General features: G+C 36.5%; 1 protein-coding gene across 5 annotated transcripts in view; it reads right to left on the reverse strand.

Moving 5' to 3' along the window:
• STAU2 (staufen double-stranded RNA binding protein 2) overlaps nt 1-16,163 on the reverse strand; it is a 298,759-nt gene that overhangs the window by 144,470 nt on the left and 138,126 nt on the right. For all 5 annotated transcript variants that reach the window (XM_039238380.1, XM_039238379.1, XM_039238381.1 and 2 more), the window contains one exon: nt 6,567-6,627. In XM_039238380.1, the coding sequence (XP_039094311.1) occupies nt 6,567-6,627 (61 nt within the window). The remainder of the gene's footprint in view (nt 1-6,566; nt 6,628-16,163) is intronic.

A 16,163-nucleotide genomic window follows, 5' to 3' on the forward strand; every position in this document is an offset into this window, starting at 1 on the left:
GGCTGAGATACAATAATGTAACAAATTTAATCTTACAAGTGGGAGAAAAAAGTTGTAGAAAATAAATATACAGTCATTTTCTTTCTAAATCTTTGGATTAAACAATTAAGTCTTTTGGATTTAAACAATCACTGTTAAGGATTCATACTTATTTGGTAAAGTATGCAGTACAGGGTGAGATGCTACATACAAAATCCAGAGAGTGACGCCCCCCTGCGGAGACACGTGGGAGGCCAAGGGCCGTGAAAGAGGAAAATGGAAACATAATGGTATTCATAATGTTCTGATTCTTAAATTGAGTAGTGGGTTCATGAGTGTTTATTTTATTATCATCTGCATAAATGTGCTAAATACTTTATGCATCAAGTTGTATTTTTCCCCTAAAGATGGTAACACACAAGCTTAACATTTCTTAGCAAACTGTAATACTGCACTGGATTCTGAAAACTCTATCTTTTGGGACAAGCTGATGAATAAGTAATTTTGAGCACTAACTTTATTTTCTTCTTCTTATTGGAGAGATTCTTTGATAACAGAGAAAATCAATTAAGTAGTTAACACTTCAATTTTTAATCTCTGGGTGACTTTCATCTATATGTCATTACTCTGTTCTCTTCCAGTTACAAAAATGCTAGATTTAGAAACCTTTCAATCCCCACAGAGCTCTGAGAATAAAGAGCATATATTTCAGATTTCCAGAACAAACCTCCATACTTACAATTTCAGTTACACTTTAAAAAACTACAAATTATCTCTTCTTTCAAAAAAAGGTCATATAAGGTTCCCCAAGGGACTTCAGTTTGTAGATAACTGCTACCCTACCTGCTTACTATACACTATGTGCTTAAACTCAGCCAGATTGTACAATTTAAGCCAACGTTTGTGAGTGTTTTAACTATATATTTTTTCTGATTATAAAGCCAGTATATATTTATTATGGAAAAAATCTCCATTTTTCCATATCTTTTAGTTAAGCTTTGGAAAGAAATGTGCCTAATCTTTGTATTCTTGTTTCAGAAAGTCCGTGCTAATTCACAATCCTACTAGCAGTATCTGAGAGCCTGTTTCCCTAACGTTTAGATTTATCATTCTTAAATCCTTGCCAATTTTTTTGTTTGTTTATTTGTTTATTTTGAGAGAGAGGGAGACCACGAGCAGGGAAGGGGCAGAGACAGGGAAAGAAAGAGAATCCCAAGCAGGCTCCACACTGTCAACACAGAGTCTGATGTGGGGCTCGAACTCACAAACTGTGAGATCATGACTTGAGCCAAAATCAAGCGTCGGATGCTTAATCAACCGAGCCATCCAGGCGCCCCTCCTTGCCAATTTTTATGGACCAGAAATTACATAACATTTATTTTAATCTGCACTTTCCTGATTACTGAGCAATTTTTCATGATTTAATATCTGTTCTTTTTAAATGTCTCCTTAAGTCCTTTGGCCATTTTCCTATTGGGGTATTTACTTCTTACTTTATTATTATTAAACTATATGTGTCCTTTGTCTATATTTATCCTCTTGCTATATATGCTGATATTTAGGCTGTTTATCATTTGTCTTTTCATTTTCCTGTGCTGCTTCATGAATTCATTTTTAGTTTTTATGTACCTAACTCCTTCTCTTTCTTCTTCATGCTTTCATCCTTTACTCTTATACTTAATACTCTCATTCTGCAATCAATAAATGCATCTTTAAATTGCTCATATGGAAACTTAATAGAGGACCATGGGGGAGGGGAGGGGGAAAAACAGTTAAGGAGGGGGAGGGAGGCAAACCATAAGAGACTCTTAAATACTGAGAAACTGAGGGTTGCTGGGGTGGTGGGAGAGGGGAAACGGGGTGACAGGCACGAAGGAGGGCACTTGTTGGGATGAGTATTGGCTGTTATATGGAAACCAACTGGACAATAAACTATAAAAGTAAAAAATAAACTGCTCATATGGTTTCCTTTTTTAAAAAACCATGTATTTCAATCTTTTTGGGTAAAAATGAGTCAAACAAGTTTTTAAATTCATGAAAATGTAAATTCAATCTTTCCTGAGAATATTTCAGAAAAATATACTGTCTTTGTTCATCTGACTAAAGACTTACCTTCCTTTTCCTAAAGTGTATGGGCCCTTAACTACAAACTCCTCTTGTGTGACTACAACAGAGGCGAGCTTAATGCTGCCTCTCCTCTCCTGAGATTCAATGGGCAAGACAAGAGAATCCCAGTCCCAGTTACAAAAAGGGCTATAGCTTCTCACCACTCAGCGAAGTCCAACATAGCCACCAATGTATCTTTATGGAACATTTGGATCTTTCATCCTTTGCCCAGGGAAGGAAAAGCACTCCTGCCATCTCAGCAGGTGCAGTAATGAGGATGTATCTGTCTTGTTGCCCCCAACTGCTCCAGGTAAATAGCCCTCTCTGTATGGGACAAGACTTTATTCACAGATAATCAACCAGGGTGCAAATAACCCAACAATCTTTTAAAAGTAGATAGCTGTAAGTCAGCTACACTCTCAAATTTCCAACACAGTATTTATGTCCAAATAAACAAGGAACTTAATCGCTTAGTTTAATATTTTTTTTTAGTATTTTTATTTATTTCTAGGAGAGAGAGAGACAGGGTGAGCAGGGGAGGGTCAGAGAGAGAGGGAGTCACAGACTGAAACAGGCTCCAGACTCTGAGCTGACAGTCAGCACAGAGCCTGATGCGGGGCTCGAACCCACGAACTGCGAGATCATGACCTAAGAGAAAGTCAGATGCTTAACCCACTAAGCCACCCAGGCGCCCCGCTTAGTTTAATATTTAAATCCAACTGGCTCCAACGAATTTAGTTGTCTCATTACAAAGTGGTTTTGTTAGGGGAGGCACAAAAACAGATTGTTCAAGGAACTCTACCAAAATACTTAAAGACTCTATTAATCTGTTATCTTAAAAGTACAACCCTCACCCATACCCACACAAAAAAGCAGAGGTTCTAAGTAGAGCACACAGCATACGGGAAACAAGCCTACAATCTATCTTAAGCCATGTCACTGGGATGTTGTAGTCTACTGGTTTCAGGACGTATACACAGAGTTTAATAATATATGGATGGGACACAAAAGTGACCCCCAAAAAATGGCAAGTCAACTATAATACCGTAAAGGTCAATAAGAATTCTACCCTATCCCAAAAGTATTTGTCCTGGGTCATCTTTAATGAACCTAGAAGAGCCAGCGTATTTCACAGGGGCTAAATAAAACTTTTTAAAAGGTTAACGGAAAAATACTTATGTGAAAAATGCCTCCAAATAATCTTTTAGTGGGTGGATTCAGCACATACCAGTGAATACCTTTGAGCTTAGTCCAATTTTGAATTAAGCTAGAGTTCACCTTTAAGAAACAATGAACCTGTTTTTAAGTAAAACTCTGTATTAATAAGAAACATGGAATGTGAATACAAAATAAAAGATATTATCAACAGAACTGTATCTAAATATTTTACAAAGTTTTCCATGAGCTGTCAGTAGATCTTTAAAATGCATGATCTTAAAAAAAAAAAAAACCTGTTAGTCATTCATCTGTAAAAATCTAGCTTTTTATGTGTATGCCAAGCATAAAATTGCCCCACGCTAAATTTAACACAAACCTCACATTACAAAGTTATGTGTTCTTGCACTTCAACATGACTATGACAGTGATCCAAAGGGTAAAAACACACTTAGCACAGTCTACCTTTTGCTGCAATTCAATACAATGAAGAAAGCCTGAGAAGCATGCAAAAATTAGGTCCATATTTTAAATCTGCAGGCAATCAAGCCAGGAGCCGGGCTATGCAATCACAATCACTTGCAAAACCATTTAAACTATTTTTTGTTGTAATTGTTAGCAGTTTCTTATGACTGTAATCTTAAAAAAAAAATCTTCCACTTCAAAAATTAAATGCACATGCACATTAACTTTTTTTGTCTACTTATAGTTAGGTGCTAGCTGTGCCAGGTTAAAATTATCTTCTTTCTCCTTTCCAATTCTGCATTCCCTGCTTTTAATTTTTATACACTATGGTTCCAAGTTAATTTCATTAATATTTATCCAAATAATACTTGGCTAACTACAATTTGTAAAGTAATGTAGAGTTTAATAAAGAAAACACTGTAAAGAGTCACTTTATGATAACATTCTGTTTTTTACAAAGTAATGTTACCTTTTCAGATGTTATTCAAGAATGTTAAGTTAACCATTTTACAAATGTTAGATTATTAGAGACACTTCGCATTATAAACTGGTATGCACATTGAATTAAAAGATGTGAAGTTACTCAAAGTTAGAAAATATGCCAGTGGGGCAGGCAGCACTGACAACCTCAAATTCCTGTCCTCCCCCACACGTATCATCCAAAGAGATGCCTGCTCTGACCTTTGCCTGCAAAACTCAACACGGGCATTCTTCCAGGGACAGAAACCACTTAGGGCAGAATATCAACTTAAGGAATTAAGTAGAAAAAGAATTTAACATAAATATTACCATAATATACAAATTTAAATTAATTTTCAGGTAATGGATTTATCACCTGAATGATCAGTTGCTAAGAAACTAACCTCTTCCTAATGTATTTCAGAGGACACGAGGCACCATCAGCACCAGCCCTCAGGCAGCAAAGCAGTTCCAGCTGCCTCCTCCTCAGTGGCAACCTGCGGCAGGGACCACTCAGTGATCAGAGGGAAGGACCCTGGTATTGGCTTTCTCACCTCTCAGAATTTGGAAGGGCGGAGGGATCATATCTTCTTTCAAATACTCAATTTGAACTACTGGAAACCAAAGAAAGTTCTAAAGTGTGAACAGTTCGGTTAAGTTTTACACTCACTCCGAACAGCATTATCACTTCTAACATTATGTCTAAAGCAAATCTTTTATGCACTCTTACACATTTCTGATCACTAAAACTCACTGGCCTCTTTGTGCCATCTCTTCCCCCTACTTGCAAGTAAGTCCCAAAACCCCTTGCATGTTTAAAAAAAAAAATTAACAAACACATAAAGCTAAGAGCCAAAACGTCACTCTTAAATGATGGAGTCTGCAGGCTATCTATCATGTGATTTCATGTTAAAACTATCAAGTTAATAACTATCTGACTTCCATATTCAAATGTATAATGTTTATATTCTTTGAAAAAAATATCTAGTGCCCAAAGTAACTACTCAAATATAAACTACATATACATTGGTCAGCTGGTATATGAAAAAACATCTGACAGATAAAAAGTGTAAGCATGGAATTCTTGATAAGCCTACAAAGAATTAAGTAATTTTTATTTTAAAAGGGAGGGAGAAGGCATAGAAGAAAATCAACAATCACTATGTGCTTACTAGTAATGGATACCATGCTAAGTACTTTATATAAAACTAAAATCAATTTAATACTTCTTATACAATCCTGTACCAAATAATTATACACCTGTATATTCAAACATCAAAGGAATTAAATACAAACTCTCAGAGAATCTTGAACTCATTCCATTTTTTTCTTTGAACTATGTGCTGAGCCTATCACATTCATCATTCATATATATATATATATATTGCACACACACATACACATATAGGCCAAATGCTCAGAGTCATATTAAATTATTTAAATTATTCCCAGAAAGTAACTCATGAATACAATTACCTCACTGAAATATTCTTTTCAAGAGGCTAGTTTTGATGATCCAAGATTCAATTCTCATAAGAGTGCTTTGATAAAAGTTTGTTGCTAATTTCATTATATATCAAGAGATAAGCTGTTAATATCAAAGAATACCGTTCATTATGACAATTTACATATTTAAGCTTAGTCAGCTTCCAGAGGTTGTAAGGAAGAGAAAGAGTTAGAAAGGAGATAAATTTGGCTTCACTGAGGACTTCAGTCTTCACAGGCTGGCTATTTTGTTTTACTGATTTACAGTAAAATGGTCACATCAGTGAAAACAGATACTTTTTGGGAGAGGTGGGAGGAAGTTAAAGGAAGCTAAATGTGCTTCCACAGCTTGGTCATGTACCTTTGAAAAAAGAAATAAACTGGAGTAGATTTTTGTGTTGACAACACCATAATTGGAATGAAACTGCTCATGATTTTATTGTAAATTTAATAAAATACTAAAAATTCTAACAACTCAGTACAATGTGAAAAATGCTTATTACTATGTTAAATGAAAACAGTACAAACTTTCATGTATATTATAATTATATAAAAATGTGTGTGAACCTAAAAAGAACTGAAACTTCAAACAGTTGATTTAGAGTATAATGGACTTACAGATAATTGCCTTATGTTTTGATTCTTTGATTACAATGTTGCAATGAAACAACTTAAAAATTAGATCATTACCGTGTGGAGTAAATGGTAGTAGGTCTGCAATGACTAAACCATGTTAAGAACTTCAGTGCTTATGTCTTCTGTCAATTCCAGGAAAGCAAACACCACAACTTCCTTGTCTTCCCCGCAACATCTCCAACCCAAACAGATCCAATAAATACCCAGTGCCAGACTAATAACTGAACCAGTGATGGACCAAGTGTTAACCAAGTGTAGTTAACATGAAAATGAAAACTTACTGTTATTTGTTGGTTCAGGAAACCCAGGCTTTGGACCACTCCATCCTTTGTTTTCTCCTGTCTGAAAGATTAAGTCAATTGTTTAAATCCAGAGAAACAGATTTATTCAAAAAGAAAAAAAGTTAACTAATCAATTAGAGCAAGCGCAAAAGTCTCTCACATAACTATTCTGCTTATTCTCTCCCTCTCTAACCCCAGGACTGTGGACACAAAAGTAACTAGTATGAACGGTATCATTTCTTCCTTTTCTACAGGAGAATCTATTCATATGTCTCCTGCTTTTATCTGTTCATCTAATTTTACGACTTAAGTAACCAAGAGAGTCCCATATTCAGTACATGTATTATATACAACATGGGCTCTATCTAGATGGTTAAAAAGTAAACAATTCTTATTCAAACAGTAAACAATAATAATCATCACAATTACTGAAGTGACTAAAAGAGCTGCTTGTGAGGTCAAATTAAAAACAGAAATATCACTGTGTCTGTTCTCTACAAGTTCTGACAAGGGTCATGCAATATTGCTACTGACATACACAGAATATTGAAAACTAAGTCCAAACTTTAAGTAAAACCTGTAATATCCTAACTTCTGTCAAATGATTTGATCTCTGTTTTGGATAGAAATAAAGATATTTTGTAGTAGTATTTTAGTCAAATTAATAAGTGTCTTTAACTGGTTATGTTCTCTTTGTGTGGAGCTGGTATTATTGATATAAAGTACTCCAAGAGGAGGAGATATATTCCTATTATAATCAGCATTTTATATTTAAATTATCAGATGTCAACGTTCAAATGGATAAATCAACTCCACATATCAGCATGAAATACAATTCTAGCAAATAGATTACCACTGTGAAAGGACAGAGGAAGAGTAAATGTTCGTAAATGCAGTTGGATGTTGATGGAAGACCTGGGGAGACCCCAGTTCCACATTCTCTGTGCTCTACAACACGAGATCACTGAGGGACACTAGAAGTTTGAGGAAAGTGTAGTAAGGAATGAGATACCCAAGGGAGAGGAAGAGCAGGCAGATTAGAAGAATGCAGATTCTCAGGCAGAAGAGGCTCAACTGAAGTTGGTAATAATAAATTTAGCATTTCATTCTTCCTTTCATCCTACTTATAACCAAGGTTAAATATTAGATTATATTCCCTATATCTAATTTTTTACCTTCAACTAAATCTCAAGCCTATTGCTCTTTGACTTCTACCCCAACACTCTAATAAAACTCCCTTCATAAGGTTTCTGCTTAAACATAACAGAATGAACAGAAGGAGTAATCTCTCTCTCTCTCCCTAAACATCTCTAAATTGATAACCCAATATTCCATAAACTCTCTCTCCCTGTCTTCTGCCCACCTAGCCCCCAAACAGAGTATGAAAGACGTCAATAGCAGAAGAGAAAAGCCTACCAAAATCTGGAACCTGAGAAACAGAAACACAGGTTGTAACTGACCTAGCAGATGTGAATAGGCTAAAACCAGTCTGAAGAGTGAGAAGCCAACTAAGACCAGGCTCCTGACCTACAAGGAATGGCAGAAGTAACACAGGGACTAGAATAAAACTTCCAAAAAAGGTTCAAAATTTTCAACGTTTCCAGAGCCATAAAAGAAATATTATACTCACTAAATACGACTAGGATACTCTAAAAAAGGAATATTCTGACAATGAAGAAGAGCGCTAGGAAGTCAAAAATACAATAGTCAAAGTAAGTAATTTCGAAGAAAGACTGGAAGACACAGTTACAGAAATCTACTAGAAAACAGAACAAAAGCAGGTAAGGAAGGATCAGAAGACTATCCATACAACTAGCAGGCATCCCAGAAAGCAACAAAAGCAAAATGGAAGGAAAGAAATTATCAAGGAAATAATATAATAAGAAATTTCCCACTTAAGGAATATGAATCCCTAGACTGAAATCCAAATGTGGTGGAGCTCAGGCCTCGCTTCCCCTCCAGCCCCCTCCCCTGGTCCCCTATCCCTGGGGACATTTGTCAAAAAACAATAATAAAAGGATTAAAAGAAATCCAAATGCCCAGCACAATTTACCAAAGAACATACATATCAAGTCAATCATCCACGAATTTCAGAACCCCTAGGAAAAGAAAAAAGTCAGAAAGCATAAAGAAGGGGAAAAACATAAAAGTTTCATATATAGGCTGAAGGCTATGGAGTTTCAAAAGTAGTCCTGGGAGGTGGAAACCATTGGTGTGATGCCTTCAAAATACTGTGAAAAAATTATTTCCAATTCAGAAAAACTATTAATTGTGTGGGAAATAAGAGAGATTTCAGACTTACAAGATCTCAAAAAATATTTCCTTCTCAAGTTATCTTCTATCGGGAAGCTACTAAAGTATGTGCTCCATCAAAATAAGTAAATTAAGAACAAGAGAAACCATCCAGAAAATAGGCAACTCAACAAGGGAGAGAGGCAAAAAAATTTTCAAAATAACGGTGGATAGAAGAACCAAAAGAGTAGCTCTGCAGCAGACCTATCAATCAATCAGTCCAAATTAGAAGAGGAGGATAAAGAGCTCCAAGATTTAAAAAAAAAAAACAACTAAAAAATTACATGATGTGTTTACTTGGCAGAGAGTTTGAGGTTAAGTTAGAAAGGTGCAGAGAAGTATACATGTGAAATATCTGAATGAGAGTTAAGTCTTCATTTTTCATAGGAAGAACTCAAATACTATCTAAAAATGAAAAATTTAGAAATAGCAATATGAGCGACCGACAACATAAAAATAATAGAACAAACAGCTGAAGCAGGTGGTACGTGGTGGCCTCAGGAAAAGAGAAGCAGAAATGGCCAGTAGCAGGGCAGAACAGCATGGTTTTTTATTATATATCCTGAGCCCTTATACTACAAATCTTGAATAAATCTTGACTTTTTATGCATATATGAGTACTACTTCGACCAATATAATAGTCAAATAAAAAAAAGAGTGAAGGAGGTGTCTGGTGGCTCAGTCAGTTAAGCATCCAACTCTTGATTTTGGCTCAGGTCATGGGCTCTGCGCTGGTTGTGGGGCCTGCTTGAGATTTTCTCTCTCCCTCTGCCCGTCTCCCCCACTTGCACCAACTCTCTCTTAAAAAAAAAAAAAGAATGAATCATATGTCAGTTATGTGTTGTTATAGAACAAACTCCAAGATACAAGTGAAATTCCAAGATCTGAGTGGAAAAGAAAAGCAAGATGTAAGAACAGTATACCTTGAAAAGGTGTAAAGAATGTTCCACTTTTCCTTAGAATGTAGAAACAGATCAATGAGAAAGCACCAGAGAACGTAAAAAATCATAACTTGACTTGAACCAGCAATCTGAGATGGTAAAGCATGTAAGTGAAGTGAACTCTAGAGTGACAAACCCCTCTGGGGAGAGGCAAGTCTCACAAAGTGTTCCAACACTGGTGAGCACGGAAGGAAGAGATGAATGCTGTAAATGCAGGTGAGAAGAAAGTACATGAAATGCCAATAAATTCTAAAAGACTGAGTGTGGGCTAGCATAGTAGTTTAGAAAAACCAGGATCTTCTGGCAGAAGCTCTTGTCCATGGGCCTCTCCTGAGCACTCAAGAAGACAAGCCGAGGAACAACTGGAAACCAGAGAGAGCCTCACTCAGTGGAGCAGGTATGCAGCTGGTGAGTGGCTGCCACTGGAGTTTTACAGACTTCTCTATACTTTCTTTTATACAAAGCAAAAAGCTCAAGCTACTAGAGAAAGGGAAGAAACAAATCTCAACTGCCTCTGGGGTAGAGACAAGAAATTCTGTTGCCCCCAGAGGCTTAGGCAAAGACTCACTGCTTCTGGAAAAGGAGTAGAAGCAAAATCTACCTGCCCTTGGGGAAAGGGGTAGAAAACCCTCCTGAGAGCAAGATCCTGCACCAGTATAAAGCAGAGGCCTGAAAATGCTGACAAGGGGACAGGACACTCTCTTGCACCCAGGAGCATCCAAAGTCAAGTGTGGCTACCGTGGGGTAGGAAGCAGGAACATTGATAAAAACCCACCTCCAAGACCCAGCCACACAAAATCTGCCTGAGAATGAGCCTGGGGAAGAAAATCAAGAACTATGTCCCCATACCCACCACCTTAATAATCAAGTAATAAGCAACAACAGGTGACTGCAGAGTATGCAGATGGTCCTTACCCCTTGGCACAGTGCAGAAGGACTGCTGAAATGTAAGGGTGGAGCAGAAACACTGAGGAAAAACCCACCCCAAACCTCACCCCACACAAAGTACAGATGACAGCGTACCACTGCTGAAGGAACGTGAAGTCAGTAGTGATGACAGCAGCAACAAAACTCAAAATGAGCTCGACTACTGACAAGATTGATGCCACCCTCCCCACTAACAGTCTGACAGAAGAGACATGCCCATTTCTCAACATAAATATTAATTCAGCGTCCATGAATTTCTCAATAATGTACACTATTTATTCAAAAATTACGAGACATCCAAAATTACAAGAATAACCCATTGTCAGAAGATAAAGAAGTCAACAAAATGGGACCCAGAGAGGACCTGGATGCTAGAATGACAAGAAATAAACTTTAAATATCTATGACTATCAGGTTAGAAGATTTAACGTAAGAGACAACATGTATAAACATATGGGAATTTTCAGCAGAGAGATAGAAACTACAGAGAAACTACAGGGGCGCCTGGGTGGCTTAGTCGGTTAAGCGTCCGACTTTCGCTTGGGTCATGATCTTGCGGTTCGTGGGTTCGAGCCCCGCGTCGGGCTCTGTGCTGACTGCCAGCTCAGAGCCTGGAGCCTGTTTCAGTCTGTGACTCCCTCTCTCTCTGACCCTCCCCTGCTCACGCTGTCTCTCTCTCTCTCTCTCTCCTAGNAGTCTGTGACTCCCTCTCTCTCTGACCCTCCCCTGCTCACGCTGTCTCTCTCTCTCTCTCTCTCCTAGAAATAAATAAAAAATAAAAATAAAAAAAAAAAAGAAACTACAGAGCAAAAGCAAATGGAAATCCTGGGGGAGAGTCCTAGATGAAACGAACGCGGATGTCGTCAGTAACAGATGAATACAGCTGAAGAAATGATCAGTAAAACTGCAGATAAATCAGTAGAGATTACTCAAACTGAAGCAAGGGGCGGGGCGGGGGGGCGCGGGGAGTGAAAAATTAAAAGGAACAAAAAACACTGGAACTATAAAACAATACCAACGGTCTAACAAATGTGTAACTGGAAACTCCACAGAAGAGAAGAAACAAAGAATAAGAGATATCTGAAATGATAATAGCTGAGAATTTGACAAAGTAACTGAATTATAACAAAACACACAGATACCATGTTCAGAGACCACTAAGCAGGAAAAATACAAAAAGGAGAAGAAACGAAGAGGAGGAAGAAAAAGAGGAGAAAGGGAAGAGAGAAGGAGGAAGGACAGGGCACAAGGGAGACGGGCAAAAGAAAAAAAGATCATATTTAGATACATCAGAGTCAAACTGCTGAGAACTAATGAAAAAGGAAAATTTTGACAGCTTTCAAAGGGAAAAAAATATCTGACAAAGAAAGAGAAGGTAAGAATTACAGCAGAAATGACATCAAAAGCTACACACGTCACACGACAATGAAACAAGATCTTTCTAAGAACAACTGTGCCCCTTATCCACAGGGGATGCATTCCAAGGTCGCCAGTGGATGCCTGATACCATGGACAGTAACAAACCCTGTATGTATGGGGCTATTTCCTATACATAGATCATATTCATGGCCTGGTAGACTCCTTATTAAGATATCAATTTGTGTGACATGGATCCACATATTCAACACAATTTCAAAGAAAACTTCCTCACCGGCTTTTTTTTTTTTCTTGGTAGAAACTGATTCTAAAATTTCTATGAAAATGCAAAGGCTCTAGACTAGCCAAAACAATTTTTAAAAAACAGAGCAAAGAAAGAGTTCTTTAGTTGATTTCCAACCTTACCTAAAAAGCTACAGTCCAAATACAGTTGTAATAGCTTTAGAACAGACATATGGATTCATGGAACAGCATAGAGAATCTAGAAGCAGACCCACAAATACGTGGTTAACCAATTTTCAGCAAAGTTCCTAAGGGAATTTGATGGAAAAAGCATTAATCTTTAAAACAGCTGATGCGAGAACAACCAGATAACCTATGTGGAGAAGGAGGAAAGGAGAGCAGGAAAGAAGGGAAGGAGAAGGCAGGGGAGTTCCTTATCTGATAAAGGAGTTACATCCAAAATATGTACAGAACTCTTACAACTCAGTAAGAAAACAACCTATCCAATTTTTAAAAAGATAAAACTTTGAACAGACATTTCAAGGAAGAGATATGAATGGTAAACAAATACATGATAGGATACTCAGCATTATTAGTTTTTAGACCAATGCAAATTAAGTTCCTATGAGATAACGCTATATGCCTACTAGTACGATCAAAGCTATCAAAACCAACAATACCAAGAGCTGGAAAAGATGTGAGGAACTGGAGCTCTCAAACACTCCGCTGGGAATACAAAATGGGACAGCCTTTCTGGAAAACATCTTCACAGTTTCTGAACAAAATTGTAACATGTTCTTATTATACAAATATGTAAATGAAGAATATACTAGACAAATACACGCTTATAAACACTTATATACATGAGCCTCAAACTGGAAAGAGCCCAAATGTTGGTAAAGAATAAAAGAATAACAATAAAAAAGAACAAACTAATGATAAATGCAAACAACATGGATGAATCTCAGAACTATGAAGCCAGACACAAAAGGCTTCCTAATGTATGATCCAATTTATATGGCATTCAGTAAATGCAAAATTATAGAGACAGAAATTAGATCAGTGCTTGCCAGGGCTAAGGAGAGGAGAAGAGATTACAAATGGGAACTTTTTTGGGGTAACAGAAATATTATAAATCTTAATTATGGTGGTAGCCAGTGAATGTGTACATACATGTAAACACACACATGTCAAAATTCATTGAACTGCACCTCAATAAATCTGAATTTTTTAATAAAGTGAGAATATATTAGTATATACACATAGAATATCTCTATAAGGATATTTATTTCTATTTATCAAATTCTTATATAGCTTTCACTGTATTTCAGACAGTGTTTTAGTTTCAGACAGTGATTGAGTATCCTAAATGCTGTACAAATATTAACTCATTGTGGGAGATGTATTCAAAAGAAAGATTAAGAGCCAAGGGTCTCAGGGTAAAGTAAGACTACTTATTCTTTCGTGCTATATGAATTCTTTTAGCCATGTACATATCTTGTTTATTTAAAAAAAAAAAAAAACTTTTAAAAAACTGTTTTTGCAGGTTTTGAAACTGCTTCTGCCACATTCACTGCAGATCTTTTTACTGACAAATCAGTGTATTCAGTCCTTTCCTTATCTGATCTCCCTGCAGCATACGCCCGCCACCTACTTCTTAAAGTCACTGTCTCCTCCCTTTTACAGGTTTCCTTTCCTTCTCTGATTCTGGTATCCCCCATGCATATTATCTGCTACTAAAAACATATCACTTACACTTCAGAAATACCTCTGGTATCTTCATCCTCTCTTTTCTACCACCACTGCCTGAGTCCGGACCCTGAGCATCTTTTACCTGAACAGCTCTGCTAGCTTCCTAACTGGCTCCTCTGCCTTCAGTCTTACCCTGCTCAAATACGTTCACTCCATTACTTACACAACTGTCTTCTGAAGAATGCATACCATATCATGTCACTTTCATATTCGAATCTTAATAATTCCTCAAGCTCTTTAACTCACATAAAAACTATGGTCTCAGCTATTCCTGACTTTCCAGATTCATTTTCTTGTTCTGTAAGGTTTGAGAATACTATAATTTTTGTTATATGAGTAAAGCTCCTCCCTGTTAACACTGACAGGGTTGGTTTCTTGAGTGTAGGGACCAGGTTTCAGTTTTGCTTTTAACTGAGTGCAATGGGAAATTTTATGTGTCAACTTGTCTGGACTTTGGTGCCTAGATATTTGACCAAACATTATTCTGGGTGCTCTGTAAGGATGTTTTTGGAAGAGGTTTACATTTAAATCACTGAACTTTCAGTAGAGTAGATTTCTCTCTATAATGTGGGTGGGCCTAATCAATTGAAGAACTAACTAGAAGAAAAAGTGGACCTCCCCTGAAGCAAGAGGGAAATCTCCAGCAGAATGCCTCTGGATTCAAACTTAACTCCTGATTCGCTAGCCAGCTGACCTCTCCCTCAGACTGTGGCCAAGCCTCTACAATTGCATGGGCCAATTCCTTAAAATAAATCTCTGTGAGTGATGTATGAATATGTATATGCACAAACACACATACATACACATATGCGCGCACACACACACACACACACACACACACCCCCTGTTGGGATGTTTCTGACCAATAATACAGTAGGTATATAAAAATGTTTCTCAAATTAATAAAATTAATGCTGACTTTTGTTTTATTCTCACAAGTAATGCACACGAATACATGTCAATGAGATTTATTTTGATGTATTTTTATAAATCACTCACTAGTTTTAAGTCAATATAAATGTGTTAAGTTAAAACAACATATACATAATATAAGAACTACGGAATCTTGAACACATGTTGGGTTTCATGTTACAAATACTTTTAAAAGAAGAAAAAGCATTGACTAGCCAGGTTATAAAAACAGAATTGAAATCTCTAGTGATACCACACAGACAAATAATTCTTAATCACTCAAAATAATTGCCTACGTATTCACAGCTGTCTTAAAAAGAAAAGTATATCTAAATGTTTTTTAATAGATGATTTTGTTTTCACTCTGAATTTCAGAAATGTACTCCTGTAGAAACTGAAAACATCTCTAAAAACAGAGTCCTTACATGAGAAAATGGCATGGAAAAAAGCATACTGTTTTTGATAGAAATAATTATTAAGCTAGTTTTATGAGTTTTCATTTATTAAAATATTAATAAAAATAATTTCTACATGTACACAGATAAAATGACAATACAAAATGAAATTAAGCCAGTTCCTGTCAAATCATCTGCCAAGTCCTGAATTTGGGGTTCACTGCTTCTCTTGCAACAAGGCACGTGTTAATGATGTCATTAACTGCTGCAGAAGAAATAGGGGACCATGAACATAAGTCTTGGCAGAAAATAAACACCCCCTGAGTTTACCTTTAAATTTAAAGTAAATAGAAAAATTAGTTTATAGAGCGCCTGTCCAGTAGAGTTCCTGCCCTAAAGGGACAACTCAGGATCTTTATTTCCAGTATTTGCAGCTGTATTCCAGAAATGAAGGCTAACAGTCTGTGTTCTTTAAAAAGCACAAATTAAAACTGTGGCTATATGGCAAAAGCCACTAGTCAATAAGCTAAAAATTATTCAGTTGGTATTATATAAAATATACAATGATACAAAAAAATATATACAATTTTTAGTATAAGCCAATTATAAGATTATGGTTAATATTTAATCTTAATATTCGTATGAAACACCCTGTAAACAGATGTTACTTTGTACTTGAAGAATTTATCTTTAACGATACAGAGTACTGCCTTGAGGAAAAAAAACTTTGACTTTTACCTTACCACTAGATAACACAGTAATTAGCATTAGAAAACATA

Source organism: Hyaena hyaena, unplaced genomic scaffold, assembly GCF_003009895.1.
Source record: "Hyaena hyaena isolate Hyena2069 unplaced genomic scaffold, ASM300989v1 scaffold_139, whole genome shotgun sequence".
NCBI classification, from domain to species: Eukaryota; Metazoa; Chordata; class Mammalia; order Carnivora; family Hyaenidae; genus Hyaena; species Hyaena hyaena.